The sequence below is a fragment of the Sardina pilchardus genome, chromosome 10, assembly GCF_963854185.1.
Source record: "Sardina pilchardus chromosome 10, fSarPil1.1, whole genome shotgun sequence".
NCBI lineage: Eukaryota > Metazoa > Chordata > Actinopteri > Clupeiformes > Clupeidae > Sardina > Sardina pilchardus.
This window is the reverse complement of record NC_085003.1, coordinates 12,982,992-13,003,419: the sequence shown is the minus strand read 5'-3', so window position 1 is coordinate 13,003,419 and position 20,428 is coordinate 12,982,992. Positions and strand designations below refer to the sequence as shown.

The 20,428-nt window shown below is 41.9% G+C and overlaps 4 protein-coding genes across 6 annotated transcripts; 1 reads left to right on the top strand and 3 right to left on the bottom strand.

The window, feature by feature from the left end:
• Positions 1-504: 504 nt before the first annotated feature.
• ch25hl1.1 (cholesterol 25-hydroxylase like 1, tandem duplicate 1) lies at positions 505-1,426 on the top strand. The gene has a single exon (XM_062547946.1). The coding sequence runs from the start codon at positions 551-553 to the stop codon at positions 1,424-1,426; it is 876 nt and encodes a 291-aa protein (XP_062403930.1). The 5' UTR covers positions 505-550.
• A 2,136-nt stretch (positions 1,427-3,562) lies between these two features.
• kti12 (KTI12 chromatin associated homolog) lies at positions 3,563-6,747 on the bottom strand. The gene is made up of 9 exons (XM_062546617.1): positions 6,569-6,747; positions 6,171-6,222; positions 6,001-6,053; positions 5,854-5,909; positions 5,657-5,736; positions 5,153-5,312; positions 4,512-4,574; positions 4,309-4,378; positions 3,563-3,900 (listed from the first exon to the last, which is right to left on the bottom strand). Exons 1-9 carry the CDS (start codon positions 6,717-6,719, stop codon positions 3,869-3,871), a joined length of 717 nt encoding a protein of 238 aa, XP_062402601.1. The 5' UTR covers positions 6,720-6,747; the 3' UTR covers positions 3,563-3,868.
• A 1,266-nt stretch (positions 6,748-8,013) lies between these two features.
• sec11a (SEC11 homolog A, signal peptidase complex subunit) lies at positions 8,014-10,461 on the bottom strand. The gene is made up of 6 exons (XM_062546725.1): positions 10,255-10,461; positions 9,673-9,782; positions 9,428-9,577; positions 8,728-8,847; positions 8,496-8,553; positions 8,014-8,385 (listed from the first exon to the last, which is right to left on the bottom strand). Exons 1-6 carry the CDS (start codon positions 10,303-10,305, stop codon positions 8,335-8,337), a joined length of 540 nt encoding a protein of 179 aa, XP_062402709.1. The 5' UTR covers positions 10,306-10,461; the 3' UTR covers positions 8,014-8,334.
• A 315-nt stretch (positions 10,462-10,776) lies between these two features.
• znf592 (zinc finger protein 592) lies at positions 10,777-19,201 on the bottom strand. Of its 3 annotated transcripts, none has more exons than XM_062546724.1 (9): positions 18,250-19,201; positions 15,727-18,034; positions 15,465-15,643; positions 15,197-15,370; positions 14,942-15,101; positions 14,483-14,758; positions 14,028-14,140; positions 13,751-13,892; positions 10,777-13,157 (listed from the first exon to the last, which is right to left on the bottom strand). In XM_062546724.1, the coding sequence occupies exons 2-9, from the start codon at positions 17,980-17,982 to the stop codon at positions 12,618-12,620; spliced, it is 3,840 nt and encodes a 1,279-aa protein (XP_062402708.1). In that variant the 5' UTR covers positions 17,983-18,034; positions 18,250-19,201; the 3' UTR covers positions 10,777-12,617. The 3 variants fall into 3 exon arrangements, with proteins under 3 accessions (XP_062402708.1, XP_062402707.1, XP_062402706.1); XM_062546723.1 differs by having other exon boundaries at positions 15,727-18,002; XM_062546722.1 differs by having other exon boundaries at positions 15,727-17,991.
• Positions 19,202-20,428: the final 1,227 nt, after the last annotated feature.

Here is a 20,428-nt window from a genome sequence, read left to right as displayed (position 1 = left end):
AACAAATCAACACAGTGCCTTGTTTGCTTGATGGAGCAAACCGAGTCAGTGTAAAGTGCTCTAAAGAGTCCCCATTTCTCTAACTTCTACTGTATGTAATATTAAGATGGTAATCCATACACTTTTTTTTTGGAAAAAATACAAAAAAATTAGACTTTTTGTTTTTTTTATGTGAGAGGAGCATAGCTTTACATGTGGAAATGAGGGGGCGAAACAATAAACAAAGGTGGAGGAAGTTCAGATAGTTTTGAGGCACTGGTCTCAAACATCAGGATTTGGGGGATTTCAGTAATCCTGTAGCCTGGACTTTACCATTGAACTTGGGTCACACACAGGGATGGGTTGGGGAGGGAGGGAGGGAGGGAGGGAGCCAGTGGTGAGGTGGATGGGGAGTGCTGCATCAAGCCAACTGCGCAAGGTCTCCAGGTTGGCCTCTATAAAAGCAGCCGCCTCCCTCAGTTCTTCACCAGGCACACCACAAGCAGCAGAGTCCAAGATGTGGAACACAACGGAGACCAAGGTTTGGAACGCCACCGAGCAAACCAGCGGCATGTGGAACGCCACAGAGGTCTCTCTGCAGCTCCCCACCCGAACCTCCTCCGACCGGCTGCTGCAGCCCTTGTGGGACTACCTGGTCTTCCAGCACTACCCCCTGGTGTCCTCGCCTTTCTTCCCCGTCCTGATTGCCTTCTCCAGCTACTTCTTCTTCAGCCTCCCCTTCGCCGTCATCGACCTCCTGGGCGACAAGCTACCCGCCTTCCACCGCTACAAGATCCAGGGCGACAGACGCCCCACCGTGGGCATGATGATGCGGAGCCTGGGCATGACCATGTACAACCACTTGGTCTTTGTGTTTCCCATCGTCATCATCAACAATGTCTTCCTGCCTCCGGCGCCGTTGCCCCCGATAGCACCCACCCTGTGGGAGGTCTTCAGCAGTGGTCTTGGCGCCCTGCTCATCTTCGACACCCAGTACTTCGTCTGGCACATGGTGCACCACAAAAACCCCCACCTCTACAAGTGGGTGCACGCCATCCACCACGAGTACTACTCTCCCTTCTCCTGGTCCACCCAACACCTCAGCGCCATGGAGCTGATGTCCGTGGGCTTCTGGAGCAACCTGGACCCTATCCTGCTGAAGGTCCACCCGCTCACCGCCTGGATGCTGACCATCTTCAGCGTCTGGCTGTCGGTGGAGGACCACATTGGCTACGACCTGCCCTGGTCCCTCCACCACCTGGTGCCCCTCGGGCTACTTGGCGGTGCCCCAGCTCACGACATGCACCACCAGAAGCCCTCCACCAACTTTGCCCCTTTCTTCAGCCACTGGGACAGGCTCTGTGGCACCGAGAGCCACCTCGAGGAGAAGACTGACAAACTAGGAGAGACTGGAAAAAATGCAAATGGAAAGCTGCATTCAATGTAAATACATAATATATGTGTTTGTATATATTTTTACTCTGCAGGTGCAATGTATGAATGAAATGTTTTAGGTTTGTTTTAAAAAGTTATTTTTGTATGAACTAAATACCGGTATGTTACCATTTTTTTTACATGTATATATGAAACTGATGAAAATGAAGATGTGATCTCTCACACTACAATAAAGAAATATATTTTTTAGTAAAACATCCCCAGTGTTATACCTCATTTACAGGATATTATGCCACTGGATGACACAACAACCCAATGGCTAGAACGCAAAGTACAACACAAAGCAGTTTAGCTGATGAAGCAAACTGCAACACCAACTACACTGCCTCTGTTACCACTGAGCAAGAACTGAGCATAAGGTATTACAAGTACTTACACAACGCTGTAATAATTTGTAACTAAGAGGATTCGACATCCTTACCTCTGGGTCCCTTGATAATGAGTCAATAATGCAGAGCAAGTTCTTGACTCTCAAATCCGCCATACAAGATTAAGCACCTTTGGACAGCAACGTTTGGACAAGGGAGAAGAGCTCTGTCTGTCGTCTCTTTGACCAGACAAAGACAAACTCGTGTTTGGAAGTGCATGGGATCCAAGCACTTTGAGCAATCAATACAGTGTCTGCCTGAGGGTAGACTTTATCTGCAATTAAAGGACACTGAACTTGCTCCTTCTTATGACTAATAGCCTAGATACAATTGTAGAAATATAATGAACAACACACACATTTGTTGATTGTTTTAGTTATGAAAGTCTTTGAGGTGGCCAGCTGGATTTACTAATACCTACAAACTGGAGCCGTTGAGAATGAGGGACTGGGAATTAGCAGAGCCAGGGCTGGAGTGAGTTGTTAATTGCCTGAACCTGGAGCTTTTCACTTCAGCATTACTTTTAACATTTGTACTATGCTTCGCATATTTACAAGTTGAAAAACAATCCTGAAAACTGAGGCTATGAAATCAGATATCTAATCTATTGTAAGTCCAAATTGTCATTTAATTTAAACATTTTTATAAAACACACCTCAATTAAATGCATACAATATGCAAAATATTTAAACTGCTGTGCCCAAGGATGCACAATTTGTTTTAGAGTTTTGCGACAAACGTTGCAATTGTTTTATAGGAGACTTCACAAAGGTAGCTGCTGTGAATGTGACAGTTGAATGGCAGTCACAAAGTTAATACAGGAGCTGAGAGTTCAGTACAGACACACACCCACACTTGTGAGATCACTGACCTAAAGAGAGCATGTGAACCGCTCCAAACACCCATGCAAAAGGATAGCAATGCTGCGAATATACTGAGATGATGTGACTGGTGTGCTGGGGAGTTTTATCTGCTACAGATTGTGGTACTGTAGATTATTAAATGCTATAGATATTTAAAGCAACTTTTCTTGTTCATATCAGCTTCAGACTCATTTTGTTGATGCACTGACTTAAAAATAGGAAAAATCACATCCTGATATGTACCCAGAATACCTATTCTCACACTATAGCTCTATAGCAGACAAATTACCTTTTTTGTGAGCTTAGAGATGTTGGGTAAATGGTCACTCAATAGGAATACGGTATGTTAAACAATGCTAAGGGATATAAAATATTGAATCTTACATTGTGCTGCTATAATGATTAGTATGTTTTGTTGTTGAACATTGGAGAAAAGTGGGATTGTCACAGCGGGTTTTCTGTTTCAGGGCATAGGGCTCAGTGCCATGGCCTGGAGCAAGAATAATTGTTTAGAGTGTACATTAAAATGTGTTAAACCTTGTAAATCAGTATGTCTAGTACAAGGATATAAATTATGTGGAATGTGTGCAGGAGTCTGATAACCTATTTCTATTTGGTATTTGGCATTAATATTCAGACTAGTCTGAAATGTTTTGCTTAAGGATTAGCGACAGTCTCAGAGTTGCAGGCTCAGATCTGTGCTACATTATAAGAAATTACACGTATAAGTGTGCTGCAGCTCTGTAGTCTCGCCAATTAGTGAGAAAGCCTGAATTAGGAAATGAGTGGATAACACAGTGGATATGTCAGGGAAGTGCTTTGGATAGAAATGTCTACACTTTGAGTCCCTGGCAAGCAACCAGCTAAACATGACCCATTAATAATAAGATACTAATACAGAGCTGGACATTTTTATTCAGTCTAAGAAACATGGTATACTTCATAAAATTTGTTACAAAAATAAACAGTTTCTGTGTAAGAATACAGACCAGGAATCAGTTTAGAAACCCAAAAAGTTGCTAGTAGCAACTCAAAATGTTTAGTGACTCAAAGTAAGACCAGAGCAATTAAAATAAATAATTTTAAGACAATTAGTGCATACTTTTGTTGAGATACTGCACAAACATGTTGGCAATCTTTCCAATGTTCTCAGTTGGATGCATTTTTGTGTAACTTATGAATTGACGTCGAAGCTTCCTCAGCTCAGCCATGTTGACATTTCTGGTCAGTTCTATGTACGACTTGCAGTTAAGGCGAAAAATAGTTGTAAGTTGTATATCACCATATATCATGTATGTTTTCAGCCAAAAACACACAGACACACAGACACACACAGACACAGACACAGACACACATACACACAGACACACACAGTAAAAAACAGAGAAAACATCTGTAACATTGGTCAATTGATCATGCATTTTCTATGCAGTTTATTATTCTACTAACTCTACTAATGTCTTGGATAGTTTGGCACAAAAAAAAAATCAAGAACCTTGCCATGCAAACTTCTGGGCATCTGAACTAGTAAGAAGAACCTTACTGCCACCTTCTGGACACACCAAGTACACACACACATAGATAATTTTGAACATATTCTGTCAGAAATAACTGATCTTAAACGACAATACTGGCAAAGGATATTTTTTCTGTGGCTCCAGGAATTGCTATTAGATCTCCAGGGACACTTGTCTTTTGTGAATCAAGAATAGCCTGAAATACAACCAAAGTTCATACAGTAGATGTGTCTTTGAGACTCCATGCATATTGTTCAGTACTTTGTGACAGGAACATCAAGTGCAGAATGCTAATACAACCAAAACAGTTTATATGAAAGTACACTTACCATCAACACCTCTTGAGTTACTTTGTCCAACTCATACAAAAAGTTAGTGGATGACAAAGGTTGCTAGAAAAAGAAATAAAGACTATTTAAAAAATGTGCATATATTGTATTCTGTATTCATTACCAGAATATGACATATGATACATTACCATATGGGAAATTTGTGCATATCGCACACAGCATTCATATACTGTACCAATCAAAAGTTTGAACACATCTACTCATGTATGGGGTTTCCCTTTTATTTGGACTATTTTCACATGGAGACAAAACTGAAGGTCAAAACTATGAAATAACTCACATGGGGTTATGTAGTTCACACTTTTGCCATTCTCTCATCCAACTGAAGTTAAACACCTGGAATGGTTTTTCCAATAGGCTTGTTGAGCACATGCTGCTTTTCACCACTCGTGTTAGTTGAAAAGCATTCCAGGTGACTATCTCAAGAAGCTGGTTATAATGATGCCAATAGCGTGAAAGCCAGTCATAAAGGTAAACAGAGGCTACTTTGAAGAATCTAAAATGCTACCTTTTTCAAATGAGAAAACTGTAACTGTAACTGAAAACTGTTATATCTCAATCTGGCTGAGAACATAAAGACAAAACATGCTTGTACTCCATGAGTACAAAATGTCCCTTACACTCTGTGTAGACTGATTTGGAGGTGGCGCTTTTCTTTTAAAGATGGCATCAGATATAGCCTCAAATGGAAGCGTGTCTTCTTTTTGGATTGTGAAAAGCGGGCTATCCCATCTGTTTCTGGAATCTGGTGCTTCAAAACGTAATACTAGAGCATCTAGACTGCAAGAGAAAAACACAATGAGACATGTGTAAGGCACATTCCTTGTAGACCATTTGCTTACTCAACAGTAACAACTAGCAGCTGAATAGCTCAGCAGAAGTCCATTTTATAGCTTAATGCCTTAATACAAAAAATTATCCTGTTTCATTCTTCAGCCTTTTGGCACGTTTGGTCAACCACTTGTAAGGACAAAGTCTAAAAAGCTGCTTAAAAGTTCTTGTTGCGAACCCACGTGCATACTTGTAAACTCGTGCCTAGCCTACAACACTTCCAAATCCGGTTAAAGGAATCTGTTGTTTTGGGTGGCACACTCTTCCAAAACAAAACTTAAAACTCTGCTTACATCTCCTGAGTGTACTGGTCACTGGATTCTCTACTCTTGTTCCAGCCTGAGCTTCCTTCAGCTGACGTCAAACAGTAAACCTGGGTGAGTCGACATGGATCACAGTGAGATGGGTGGGTGTCTCACATAGATTCATTCCAATTTCAATTAAACAGTTTGCTTTGTGTTTGAGAGCTTTTGTAGGCTGCAGTTCATACCAGACAGTGGGGTGTTTGTGTGTGCTTGATTAAACAAAAAAGTTCATATCTGTATCCTGAAAATGACAACAAAGAGAAAAGTAATCAATAGTAAAGTAGCTTATAACAAAATGAAAACAAAATGTAAATAGTGAAGGAAATGTCTACCTTTAATGTAGTTCAATGAGTCCAAAATAACAATATCATCTTTAGTGACCTTTCTGAAATGTGAAAACAGAACTTCATTGAACAGAAACATAGGCTACTACCGGTAGACTGAATGTTCAAATGAACTACATTGAGCCAAATTGTTATGAGGCCAATACAGCTCAACTCACCGCTCGACTTCTGCTTTGAGAGCACCCCTCAAATTCTTCTCGTTTTGAGAATCTATGGAAATATACATTTAAGACATGAACTAATTTCAAAGAAACCAAGGCTAATACAGTTGCATCATACTTCGGCAATGTATGAGTAGTAATTTAATGGGACACATGACAGTAAAATGAGCAGCTGGTTATAGCAGCTAACACTAATAATCTAGCTAATGGGATCACGTTATCAAGTAAGTACACTAAATAAGTTAATTGCGCAATTTGATACATAAGGCTGACTGCACAGTATAATAACATCACTGTTCATATGAATACATTTTAAATGAATGCCTGACACTCACCAACTGATGCTAAACAGCTAGTAAAGTTAGCTCACTGGCAATATATTCTTTGACACTTACCTGCATAGATCAAATTCTTTTCAGTTCCCAAGATATCATCATCTATAATGTGTACCTTTCTGTCTGTATGTTGTGTGAAATACTGCCTTAATTCTTCTGCACGTTTTGATTTTCCACTACATGGATAACCACACAATATTATGAGGGGCATTTTTATCTGATACACGCCGTCAGACGCTTCGAAATGTGCAGCTACATTAAGTGTCCGACAACTCCCCATTTCTGCTATGCGCGTTCCTATGAGATGATTGCCATAGTCGTAGAGATCAGATGCACGAAAGTGACGGAATTCTTTTATATTCTGTGTTTAAAACTAGCCTATGTTTCACGTGACTAAATTCCATGTTGCTCTTGGAAATCCTAATCGGCTTGTTTACTTTGATAAACTTGTTAAGGTAGGCTTATTACACTTTTATCCACATGGATTCTCGAGCATGGTCTTGTTTGAGCATCTTAATCAGCATGAAAATGGGATATGTACATATTTAGACTGCATTGTATGCTTAAAGGCATAGATTACCAACTTTATTCAATAACTGCAAAGTTGCTACCTATTTAGATGTCAGGTCCACATCACAATAGTCAATCAAATCAGACAAGCCGTCTCATTATTTTTCTCTTGCACAGCTAGACTCTCTCCAAGAAGGTCTTGAAGCTGCCATAATATGCTGCCATCCTATAATAGCAAAGGTTTAAAATATCTTTATTTTCAAGACTTATGTGGCCTCACCAAACAGGATTTATCATGATAGGCCTAGACTTAAACAGATAATTTATCTGATTTGTGTAGATTCATGTGCATCTCAACTATTATTTAACTGTTTGGAGGGCTATTCAACACCACTCTGAATGCAGTACTTTTCAATTCTTGTTTGGGCAGTGCATGCAAGTACACTGGATTCATGTTGAGACCATCAGCTTCAATAAGAGAGCCATCCACAAATATATGTACTGCTGACTGGACCAGATTCTATCCCAATTGTGGCTCACTGTAGAAATACTGTTCGAGTCAGACTGTGTTTCAGTGTGCATCACTGCATACTTCTTGTGATTAAGAGAAAGTGGAATAGAGCATTATGTCCAATATTCCGATATGTGATTTAATGTTCTGCATCTCATTAGTAGTTCACTTTGACACTAAGTTTGCTCCTAAGTTGTGATCCTGTGTGATAACCCTGCACCCATTATCCATTAGGAATAGTACAGATATCATACAGGGTCACATACTGTATTTTACCCAGGGAAGCAACTGCATATAATCAGTCCACTAATCTCCCATACTAAATATCAGTATGATCTGACAATCAAGATAAAACAGCTATTTGATACTAATATTTGATATTTGGACAGACATTTGGGTTTGCAGACATATGGCCACATGGGTTCAAATGTGTAAAACATTTGCAAGCCAACTTCATCAATCTCATAATGACCTGAGACTCAAACTGGCTCAACATGTTTATTTAGAATTCATACAAAAATCTTCATTATGAAACAGGTTTGACAATGGCCAGATAAAGTTGCAGTATACAGAACAAAATGAGCAACAAACTTAAAACAACGTATAATATTTAAAATAACATCTTTTCTGTTTTCGTCATCTTTCATTCACAGCATGTTATTTGTATACTGCTAAACGTGGTAGAAAATCCCATTTTTAACCATGTAACAACAAGTGCATGATTTATTGGATCAAATTAAATACATCATTCAAAAATGCAGACGGCTGGATGAGTACATTATGTAGCATTTTATCGCGACATTCCTCACTCTCTATGCACCAAAACAAACAGGCCCAGCATACACAGGACAGCATACTGCAAGGTAAACAAGATCAGAGGTTAAATACAAAGCAAGGTCAGAGGTCAATGGAAAGACTCATATAGCCGCTAATATAACATGCAAGACTTGAAGTACAGGTACATACCTTGAATTTAGGGTAATCGTTCATCAAAATGGTCACAATTCCTATATATGGCACAAATCTAGGGGGTGAAAGAGAAATTGTTGTTTAATGTGTACATCTTTAATGGTTAAGACAATACAAAAAAGAAAAACTATTTAGGGTATAGCGCACCTTCACTGTGCAGTCCTTTTTTAATACTCAAAATGACACAGAACATAAATCTCTAAGATACACCTATGTGCCTGGTGCTTACCCTCTAGCTCTTCCCACTACATCCTTCTTCTCCAGCCAGTGCTGGCCTTGCTTGTATAGTCCTCGGTCATCCACAGAATTGTTGTCTCCCTTTGTCAAGAACTTGATGTCTCCATTCTCCCTGTAAGCAGACACAGACAAAGTAAAGACATCAGCATCACGTCAGTAACATGCTCAAGATGTCCTGACCGTATTAGGTCAAGACCCATGAGCAAGATAGCACATGTGCACCCACAAAACTACCTGAGAGGCATGAAAAGCCTATACCAATAGAAATGCTGTGCAAAAATATCACAAAAGTGGATAAACATCAATGAAACCTTGACTTTACAGTGATGGGGGGCAGGTGGAAAATTGATGCCACACAGAGACTGATGCTAGAGCACTGTATCAAAATACACCAACACGCTATGAAAGGACTTGCATGGACATACTAAAACCAAGAACGCTTCACTGTAACAGCACACCAAAGATGGGCTGAACCTGAAACGTTTTGCAAGACCTTACTGTCTCTGTTTATTTTAATGTGTGGTTTTCTCTGTGTGGTTTCCTTTTTTCACCTGCTGCCTTGATCTGTCTTTGAATTCTGCACATCAGGCACCTTTGAGCATGTCACAGACTCCCCCCTTGACCGAACCTTTACTGAAACATACAGTAATTGTGAGGAAGGTGATGTGTGTGCATAGGGAGGGGGGCCTTACTTCTCATGGATTTTCAGCACCCTGTGCACAATAGGAATCTCTCTTCCCTCAATTCTGAAGACCACAATCTCTCCTACTCTGATTGGATCCTCCACTCTATTCGTTAGGAACAAGAGATCCCCTCGGTGAAATGCAGGCTCCATGCTACCACTGAAAGAGGAAGACATATACATGAGTAGGCCTACAAGAAGAAAAAACGACCAGTATATTTGCTGGCGCATTAAAGAAGTACTGCGATAACGCACCTGAGGACCACAACAATCGGACTTTCACTGCCAGTCACGACCATAAGGCCTTTCCAAATCATCAAGGCTGAGGATACTATCATGCCAAAATTCAACACCTGGTAGTAAAGCTGTGGGGGGAAAGGCGATTCTGTTAACCATATGGTTGTTCCTCTGAAAAGACAATCACTGTTTTTCACATTTAGCATGACAAAACCCGTTTCAGTGGACCGAGGCATTGGCTGTTTTGAGTAAAACAGTAGCCATTTTACAGAATGTCGCTTTATTTTACACAGGTTCCTTGATCATCTCATAACGTCACTGCTGGCCTTTTCACTAGCTGGCTAACTCTAGTTAGCTTGCTAGCAGACAAACAAAGTTATAATCACGTATTTGCTAGTCGATTGCGTGCTGTAGACTAGCTGAGACGTTATCCATGCAGGCATTTAACGTTAATTGTACCAATCACATAGCTAACAGTAACGATTAAAGAAAAATACGTTTGACAGAAAAGTTAACGTTACTGAAACTGCTGAGAATGACGTGTATTAACAGTTCATGCTCTAGCATGGTCGTTAGCTAGCTAGCAAAACGTTGCCTTACCTGGCGCTTATTCATTCGCCGGACATCATCGAGGAAGTCTAAAGACAACATTCTGTATCAGGAAACGGTATTCCTGCAATAATTATAGCACCGACTGTTGAAATAATAAATTACACTGCACCGGAACGTAAACCCGCTACTCTAACAATTGATTTGCAGGCAAGGTAGCGGTACCAGTTCTGCAGTTACTTCCGGTGTGTGTTGACATCAGAAGCCCCGCCCACATATCAGGGGGAAATCTTTGCGAAGAACCGCGAAGAACGTACGAACCTGCTACGACAGGCCCTGGTCCATGCAGTGTTTGTTTAACAGAAACTCCTTCTTCCCCCTTTGAGTGCCAAACAAACAAACATGATCATGATCTTCAAGTAAGACGTCTTAGAGGTGAGCCCTATTATGAGTTATTTGAATGCATGATCACATGTAATTTAATACTTGCTCACTTATGCTGTCAGTTCCTGCTGAAGGATGGCAATAAGGTCTGCTAAAATCAGTGCACAGACAACATGCAAATTACAGACATATGAGTTTTATTTGCAGTAATCTGAAGTAAACATACCAGCAAGGCTCAATGACCAATGCAGGTTAAATAGATATATGATGTCTTATGAAAAGCTTCCGATGACAGACCTTGAGATTGCATTACGGCTGTACATGGATTAGAGTGAAGTCTTTGATATTACTGTGTGTATATTATCAAAAGTACAAAGTTTCTCTTATTGGGCAGTATAAAAACAGACATGTTAAAGATTTAAGGGAGTCATTTTGTAGAAAGTTGATCTACGGGATGACGACAACTATGTTGCAATGGTTGATAGATGGACACGCACTTAAATAGAAAAAAAAATACAATGTGCAGTCAATGTGACCATAAATATACATCTCCAAAGTAATTTATAAAATTGAGTAATATGGGAGATAACATATCCTTAAAAATAACTCCACCTTAGAACAGTCTAAATGCTAAACTTGTATTCAAATTCCGACCACAGTAGTACAACCTTGGAGGCAGGACTACCAGATGGACTCACATATACTGCAGAACCACACATACATGTATCCTCAATAGTAAATATTGTCCTCAACACAGCAACATGTCTGCCTTGATTCCAAACATGATTCTTCACTGACAACCCAACAATCAGCCAAACGAGTAGATTAGAGTAGATGGAGCATACTGTTTATGTCTGCATACTGAATACAACACCAGCATGTCAACATCAATGAAACCACATGAGGATGAACTCAAACTACTGAGGCCTCTAAGGATAAAATAAAAATAAACAGTAACAGTAAAATAAAACTGATATTTCTGAATATTTCCCATAAAAACACCAACATCCAGGTGGACAATGGGACAATAAAGCATGATGTGCATAACAAAAACAATCTACTGTAAAGCTATTCTACGATATCTAACTGCAAAAGTGCTACTTTTGATTGTGAGAGTGGCTCAATTTGAATAAAGACAACTTTTTCCTCATATGGAATGAACACAAAAACACATTTTCTCTGAGATCAAATACCTGGGTTAGAGACACCATGTTAGAATTTAGGGAATCAATCATCCCAAATAGTCAAATACTGCTAAATCTCATTCATGTATTCGTCATGGGCAAATTGCATTATGCTAAATAATCTACACTTGGACATAATAAATCTGTTACTTTAAGTCACTGTGTATTAACAATAACTTTCAATACATAATATGGCTACCAATTGCACAAGCCGACATAACTATGGCAAAAGTCCCGTGATACATTTCAACTTCCATTCTAAATGATCTTTGATGACAGATCTTTGGTGACCCTGAAAACTGTCTCTGAAGTGCCCGATGACTGACCAATAGTTAATATACAATTCATATAAAATGTTGTGCCTGGACAGCTGTGTTGCTATGTACCAAAAACATTTGTTCTGCTATATTTCAAAATACATGTATCATAATCATGGACGTAAATGTAAAGAAAATAATTTACGATTATCATCAACACATACTAAGGAGACAATAGATATAGGATTATGTATATACACATATACATTTGTATATGTATACATATACACACCGATATTCTGTACACATACGAGTCAAAATACAAAAGACAAAACTCACAGGACTCACTGCATCCACATCATACTAAACTGGGTTCATCTGCACCATTTTCAGTGCAAGTTTTGAACTGAAATTATCCTTCTGACAAAACTGTTCATAAGTAAACTAGACATCTGCATTTACTGTAAGGCAACACGTTTTAAGTACCACATATCGTAGCTGCATACTTTGCAAATAAGTTTCTTAAGTTATCATTTCACTCCAGAAAAAGAAAAAGATGGTAGCAGCTTCTGGGTGGTTGAAGTCTCTCTCAATGTTCATTTGCTCCACCTGTCGATGATGCCCCACTCATTTCATGAGTCTGCATGTGGAGGCGATATGAAGACTCCTCAACAAAAGTCTCACTGCATTTTTTGCACTGTAATCGAGAAGTTTCCTGGGTAACTACGGATGCGCTGTCCTCTGCCGATGGTGCCGATAATGTAGCCCCCTCGACTGACTTTTCAGCACTGAGCGCCTCCGCTACCCTCTCCTCAGGCTTGTGATTTTTCATCTCTTTCTCTGCTTTATCCTTTTCCTTATTCTCGGGCTCCTTGACTTTGTGGACGATGAAGAGGTGCCTACTCCGAGCCAGCTGCGAGGTGAAGCAGAGGCCGCAGTTCTGGCACTGGGGAGTGTCGGGGTGGGTCTTGTGTTGAGGTATGTGCTCCAGGAAGAGGCCCTGGTCATGCGTGCTGAATCCACACTTGGAACAGCGGAACTGGGGCTTCGGACGCTTTGCTGAGGAGCCATCTTGGGGGGGGCCGCCACTTCCCCCCACCTGCATCTCCTCGGCACTTCTCTTTGCAGCCTGGGGGTCGGACAAGAAATTCCCCACCAGCAGAATTTATATTCAACATGTCACACTATGATCTACAGTAGAGCCTACCGTAAGCCTCCCTAACTGATCTTCAATCAGGTTGTTGATATTTATACTCAAAAGCAATTGAGTATAAACTTCTGTGCTGCATAAGCATGTGTGTTGTATGGCTGCAGCAGTAAACCAATTAGTTGGCAACTATTTTAGCAATCTGTTTAACAGTTTGTGACCATTTTTAAGGAAAATACGCAAAATACCCCTTGACTAAACTCCTCTATGGTTGTAAACATGGTTTATTCATGGTACATGATTTATTCCATCATTTTATGATATTTTATTAATCAAACTAATAGATTAATCAAGACAATTGTTTTAATTCAAAATAAATTCATCATTCAGGAAAATAACTAACTACTATGATAATTTGTTGGGGCCCTAATGCGCTAAACAGCCAGGGTTGTATATGGCTTGATCCCAGCCACAAGGTTTGCATCCAATTTACAGAGCCAGGGCTGTGTATGGCAAAACGTGTGTGGGTTTTAGAATCATGGAATGCACCTTTTAAGAATATGCACAGGACTGACCTCTCTTGAGGGCTTGTTTGTCTCCTGAGGTGCCACCTTGGACATCTGACTAAAGTCTGGATTTTTGATTCCATGCATCAGGCTGATGTGGTTCTTCAGCATGAAGTGTTTGGTGAAGGTCAGCTTCTCATCTGTGCAATACCTACATGGGCAGATACAGGCAAATACACACACATGTAAACAGAGATGGCCTTTGGCTGACCAGGCTGACCAACTGATATTGAATAAACAGTGCGGTCATAGTAACAAAAGCAAACGATCAAACAGAAAGGCTCACCAGCATGTATAAACCTTCTTCTTGCCGTCATGGTCGTTGCGAATGTGTCGCCTGAGACTCATGGAGGAATTGAAGGACCGATCACACTGTCGACAGGGATGCCTTTTGACTGACTGGAAAATATTGTGAAATGATTGTGAGATTTACTTTGACTTCCAGGCTACCATCTCTCTGAATATCACTTCCGTTGTACTTTTTTTACAGCAATCAATGTTGTACAACCGATTTGAATGAATGACTTATTTAAAATTAATTACAGATCTATCTATTCCTAACCACTGTCAACTTGGGCTTTTACATATAGCTTGTTTAAAACTATTTAACTAGTTTAACATAAAATGAAATAAACATGAATAACATAAAATATTAGTAAAGCAGTCAACATTTTTATAAAAAAGGTCATGGCTTTCTGAGAGTGGTCTCGCCTTTTTTCAAAACTCTGAAATGAAACAGACCTTGCCATGACTGGTCTTCATGTGAGTGACGTAGGTGTCCCTGTCGGGCAGCCAGAGCAGGCACTCTCCGCACGTCCAGCCAGCGTTCTTCTTACTGCCGCCAGTGGCGCTGCTGGACTTGCGTGCCGGCGGGTTCTCCCTCTTCGGTCCTACGTCGGCGGGGAGGCTGACCCGCGGCTGTGGCGCCGCCGTGGAGGTCTCCTGCCGCTGGGAACTCGCCTCCGCTTGTTTTGTGCTTCTTGCTGCTTCTCCTCTGAAGACTCCACCATGAATGTCCTAGAGCGGCAACAACAATGGAGAAAGAAAAGAAATGCAGATTTATGCATCTGTGCCTAGCAGGCAGGGTTACATGTTTCCACAACATTCTTCATTCTTTGTACAGCTGAGAAAAAAAAAGACTTGTCATGGCAGCCATGTTTCTACGGATTGATGTAGACCAGAAGAGAAATGATGTCTAACCTTGAAATGCTGCACCAGAAGCTGTTTCTGCATAAAGAACGCCGTGCATTCAGGGCACTTGAAAACACAGGTAGCAAGCTTTTTGGCACGTTGACTGAAGTGTTGAAATAACAATTGCTTCTTCTTGAAAACAGTCTCACAGCAACACTTATATATGATCCTGTGGAAACAAAGACACAGTGTTCAGCTCCTGATTCCTTTTGAAAACTACATTTGTTTTTCAGTGTGTGTGAGGAAAAAAAGCCTTCTATTTACTGTGGGGACAATGTGCTGTCGTTATGCTTATTCTTGATGTGGGTCCCACAGCCATCAAATGTTTTGTAGGCAACTGGGCAGGCGGTGCACTTGTAGAATACTTCACAATGCTTCTCCTCAATGTGACTCTTGAGAACAGTAAATGATACATAGAGCATTTCACAATGAATACACCTGCAGAGAGGAGAGAGCATGTTCATTATTAACCAAAGCAGAATACACGAGAGAGAAAAAAAAAAATAGGACTCAGAAGATCGCAAACACTTACTTGTATCCAACCTTCCGACAGTAGTGAAGGCAATTCTCTTTGACGTGTTTCTGTATGTCCACAGAACGGCTAACGGCTCCACATTCAGGGCAACTGTAGGGAGACTTGTGGGTATGGATTCGTTGATGGGCCTTGAAGCTGCACTTGTTGGGCAAGAGCATGGTGCACACCTTGCACATCTGTGTGCAACACACAAAAAAGTTTTGTCATTTTTATGTTTAAGCAGAAGACATAAGGGGATACCTTGTCTACTTTTACTCACCAGTCCATCATTCTCCTCTGATAACCTCTGGTAGTGACCTGCAAGCGCTTTGTAATCAGACATCTGCTTGTTGCACTCCAGGCATTTCAGTCCGTGGCGGATGATCCGGTCTGGATAGAGGGGCATGACTGGCTGGCTTCTGACAGACTGCGCAGAGGAGGCCGCCGAGCTTGCAGGCAGGGGGCGCTCTGCTCCGGACGGAGAGAACATCTGGTCGACAGGAATTGGCTTCATGAAGAGCTGCGTGCACTGCATCACAATGCCTTTGTTCTTGTGCTCCCGCGCGTGAGCCAGCAAGGCGCACTTGTTGAAGAACACCAGCGTCTTGGCGCAGTGGGTGCAGGTCACTTCGATGTGGACGCTCTTGCGGCCGTAGTGGCCCGCCAGGCTCTTCTGCAGCCCAAAAGAGTCGCCGCACTCGGCGCAGCTGTAGCCGTGAGCCGGCAGGCTGATATTGCACTCGGGTGGAGGGTTCAGGTTAGGGACGTACGTCGGGACGGGGTTGGAGTAATTCAACAACCTGTTCAGCGTCATGGCAGCAGTGTTGGGGAGCACAGCCCGGGAATTCGGGGCCGCCTTTTTAACCTGGTGAACCAAAGGAACGCCACTGCAGACCACCGAGGAAGACAGCTGGGACTGGCCCTGTCTTTGCGAGGATGACCTGGCAGCGACAGAAGCGGCGACACTATGGGGTACTAAGTTTAGGTTAGCAAGGTGTAAGGCTTTGGGGAGGAAGCCAGTGTTCGGAGCACCACCTCCTTGGCCTGAGGATCCCTTCCTTTGCTTCTGCCCCTGTGTGGTTCTCTTAGCACTGCCGCCAGTGTTCTGTGAAAAGGATGACTTCTTAGGGCCCCCTGACGTCTTGCTTTTTGTCGGCCGGGCCACTGTTGAGAGGGCCCTGGGGGAGCAGTTCTTTTCCGTTTCAAAAATGACATCGCTGGTCACGTCGGGGGAGCGGTGCACGGGGGTCGTCTTGGACGGGTACTCCTCAATAGAGGAAGGAGCTGGAGACCACTCAATGGAAGAGTTCAGGTCCTCGGCCTCCGAGTCAGGCAAAACACTGGTGACGGTTCTCTTGATCTGCCCAGACGAGGTCTTGATGGTCTTTATTCTAACTCTAGGTATGGCTGGAGAGGAGCTGGGCGCCAGCGCAGGAGAAGCTTTACCACTGCTGTCGCTGCAGATGCTCATGGGACTGTCGGGTTGTTTGGTCAGGCGCTGCTTCACGACTTCGAGAGGACTGCAGGGGCTCCTTGGTGAAATGGGAACTTTCGGGCTGGCCTTCACCGTTTCATTTAGAGGCATGGACACGTCCCTGCTGATTACTTCATTTGAATCATTTCTGGCATTCAGAGCTTCCAGTGCCTCAAGGCAAGAGGATAGTTTAGAGGCCGGCGGTTTGACACTTTTACGAGATAAGGTTGTGTTAGTTTCAGAAACAGGATGCTTACTTCTCTCACCATTGTTATTTTGGTGGTCTTTCGTGGGCACATCTGTAGCATCACAAACAGACGCCGTTTTTTGCCGATCTTGCACACTATAGTCAAAATTCATGTCCTCCCTGTCAGACATGCTGCCTGTCTTCACAACATTCACAGTTTCATTAAGGGGGTCTCGATCATGGCACTGGTCAATCAAGCTGTAGGACTGCTTTTTTCTTTGATTGTCAGGCACAGGGCTGTCTGCAGGTGCAAAAAAGGAGCCAGCTGGGTAGAAGGTTGCCTCTGTTTGCTTTGGGCCATCAACTACCCCATTGGTCTGCATGTCCTCAGACTCTGGACTGGATATAGGACTAAACTGGGGCAACGACTTTGCAAATGATGACAGTCTTTCAGCCTTGTACTGGGACGGGCCTTTTTCCAAGGAACTTTTGGAGCAGTCTCCATTTGTGGACAGGCTGTCCACTTTCGAAAAGCTGCTGTGACCTGCATGGTGTGTGTCAAGGGGTCCTACAGCACCCCTGAAGCCATTCTGTAGCAGGTTCCCAAAATGTGAGTTGTCCTTCTCCGTCACAGACTCATAGGACTCCTGTCGGCTAGTGTTCTTCACGATGACGCTGACCGCAGGTACGTCAGTTGCACATGCAGAATGTGGAAGAGAGACATTGTCATCCATGCACATCCCTGTGTGCTTGAGGTGACTCTCCGTCTCATCATGACTCTCCGGGATGGCTTCTTTGGCATCCAGACCAGTGGCATCAGGGATGTCAAAAGCAGCCAAGAGGTCATCAAAGTCTGGGGTCTTCATGTCACCCATTTTGGAGAGCTTAAAACAAACTGATGAAAGACAGCCTGTGTTACTGTCATTGCTGAGGGGAGATTTGTGTTTACTTTCAGTCATACATTTGGCAAGATTGTATGTTGGCTTTCCATATCAAGACTAAAGACATTACTTTGTTCTTAGATCAAATGGAGGCTTAATATACATCAAAGTAAACACATGTAGCCTACGTAAAGATCCCCCAATACCATGTCATCAGAATCGAGGTAAATGGCAAAATAATGACCTTACAATTACACTCACCATCTGAATTTTGCTTATTCACCGATGCACTTCTGTAAAGATGATCATGATGCTGTTGTCAAACCTCGGGTCTGAGTGGATGCGTGGCATTATGTTAACAATACAAAACGTTGATCACAACGCTTATGGTATGGACACAACGGGGCAAATGTCGAGAAAACGCGAAGTTGTAAAAGCCACAGCTTCAACCACATGACATTTCTCTTTGACAGCTAGCGCTACTGAATATTTCTCACATAGCATTCATGTTTCGCCCAATTGTTTGCTATCCATTCGCATTGGATACAGCTAACGTTAGCTACCAAGCCAAGTCAGTGTGGAGCTGCTGGAAAATGACGTTTACTGGGCACGCTTCCGTGACTAGACAATCATTATTATACACAAGAAATAAACGTTTCTTATTGTTATTTCACACCATCGTAGGAGTAGGCCACTGTTTTGCAAGCAGATTTTTTTCAACACAACTGCAAAACACCGACACACGTAGCCACCTAGCGAGCTGGCTAACGTTAACGTAACTGATACTAGCTAACGAGCAAGATAACCGTAGCTGGACAGGAACCCTTTAGTAATGACGTTAACCGTAATTACACCACGAAACCAATCTTACCGTTAAACGAAAAGCAGTTAAATGTATCAGCTTCCAACACATCAAGAGACTACGAGCACAGCCGACTACTTCATAACAATTTAATAACATGAAGTTACTGCTAGGAGGCTACCTACACTAGCTAGCTTCTCCATCTAGCCAGCTATGGTTTCAAGCTAGCTAGTTGAAGTCATTCCGCCAGGCTGCCTCTTACATGTCTTGAATTTACACTAGGGACAATACTGACGGAGTCACGAGCACTAAAGCTCCACGGTGCAACACAGATCACAAACTCGAAAACTGACTAGCTATCTAATCTATCTATCTCTACTAGTTGTTTACAGTTCGCGTTTGTGCCTGGCGTTTGCCTGACTATGCCCCTGTCCATCTACTGCCTGCTTTCTCAATCAAGGACCCCTTTGCTGTGTTGTAATTACATCCAGCTTCATTAATCCTAAAATAAACATATGAGATAACCGCGGGTGTATTGCAAAAGTTATCCTTGCACGTAGGCTATTGCCGCAGATTTAAATAATATAAGTCTAGAAAGTATCACTCACACTGCCACTTGCAGCTTGTCTTAAAATATGCCTGGTCCGAAATGTCACCAAGGCGAGTTGAGAAATCATGGGAAGTAATGCTATTGTTGATTTGGTCTGAGCGCGTCTACGGGTATGATACTCTGTGGCAGGTATTCTCTTTTGGTTAAAATTTCCTTGAATAAAGGACCCTTAAACCTGGTTAAATATCGAGAGATAAAGTCATGTGGTTAAATTCGTTTAAGAATGGTTTACATTGAACAAGCAGAGGCTGAGAACCATATGCCTAACATGTGTAAGCCTAAATAAATGTGTAGGCCTATTTAATTAAATGTTTAACCCCATAAAGTTTCCACATGTATTGATGTATTTCCGATTATAGGCCTAGTCATATTTATCCTATTCCTTATCATATTCCAGGTAGGCCTATTCATAGGCTATTTCAACATTTTCCCACACTGTAGGGCCTATAGGCGTAGCATGGCCTAACAAAAAGACCTCATGTCTACTTTTTGTGGGTTGAGATGAGATTGATAACCACAGTGCTTTTTTTGTCTTCATCACTAGACATCAGGCTCATCGGCTTACAGTTCACACATAGGCCTATGTCTCACTCACACTCTGCTGTGTTAAATGCTTGCAGAGGTGAATCACTTTGGTTGTGAAATCAACTTTATAACCTTGGTCTTGACTTTTTTTTTAATCTTCATGGTTGGTATTTTTCATAGATTATTATTTTGTAGTATAGATATATATTGAAAGTCATGTGACCTTGTAATTGCATATTTCACCTGTGGGTGTCATGAGAAGTTGAAGAGTGAACCTGAAGAATTAGCAAAATGCGCCGCAATAATACACAATACACAACAATAAAATAATAATGTTAATGCACCAATGTGTGTTGATTGTTTGCATTTTTGATATCTTGATTCTCTTGCTGCACATCACCATCACCTGAAACTCAACAGAGACGTGGACAAGGACTTTGGTCTTTATTATTTATAGCCGACTTAAAACTTTCCGTGAGTGCAACATTTCAATGAACCTCATG

Coding starts and splice junctions, on each gene's coding strand:
- ch25hl1.1 (XM_062547946.1), top strand. CDS start 551: ATGTGGAACGCCACAGAGGTCTCTCTGCAGCTCCCCACCCGAACCTCC.
- kti12 (XM_062546617.1), bottom strand. CDS start 6,719: ATGCCCCTCATAATATTGTGTGGTTATCCATGTAGTGGAAAATCAAAA. Junction 5,910..6,000: donor CTCATTGAACTACATTAAAG/GTAGACATTTCC, acceptor TGTCATTTTCAG/GATACAGATATGAACTTTTT. Junction 4,379..4,511: donor TAACTCAAGAGGTGTTGATG/GTAAGTGTACTT, acceptor GTTGTATTTCAG/GCTATTCTTGATTCACAAAA.
- sec11a (XM_062546725.1), bottom strand. CDS start 10,305: ATGTTGTCTTTAGACTTCCTCGATGATGTCCGGCGAATGAATAAGCGC. Junction 9,578..9,672: donor CCGATTGTTGTGGTCCTCAG/GTGCGTTATCGC, acceptor TTCCTCTTTCAG/TGGTAGCATGGAGCCTGCAT. Junction 8,554..8,727: donor GTAGTGGGAAGAGCTAGAGG/GTAAGCACCAGG, acceptor TTCACCCCCTAG/ATTTGTGCCATATATAGGAA.
- znf592 (XM_062546722.1), bottom strand. Junction 14,759..14,941: donor TTCTGGTGCAGCATTTCAAG/GTTAGACATCAT, acceptor TTGCCGCTCTAG/GACATTCATGGTGGAGTCTT. Junction 14,141..14,482: donor TGAAGACCAGTCATGGCAAG/GTCTGTTTCATT, acceptor AATATTTTCCAG/TCAGTCAAAAGGCATCCCTG.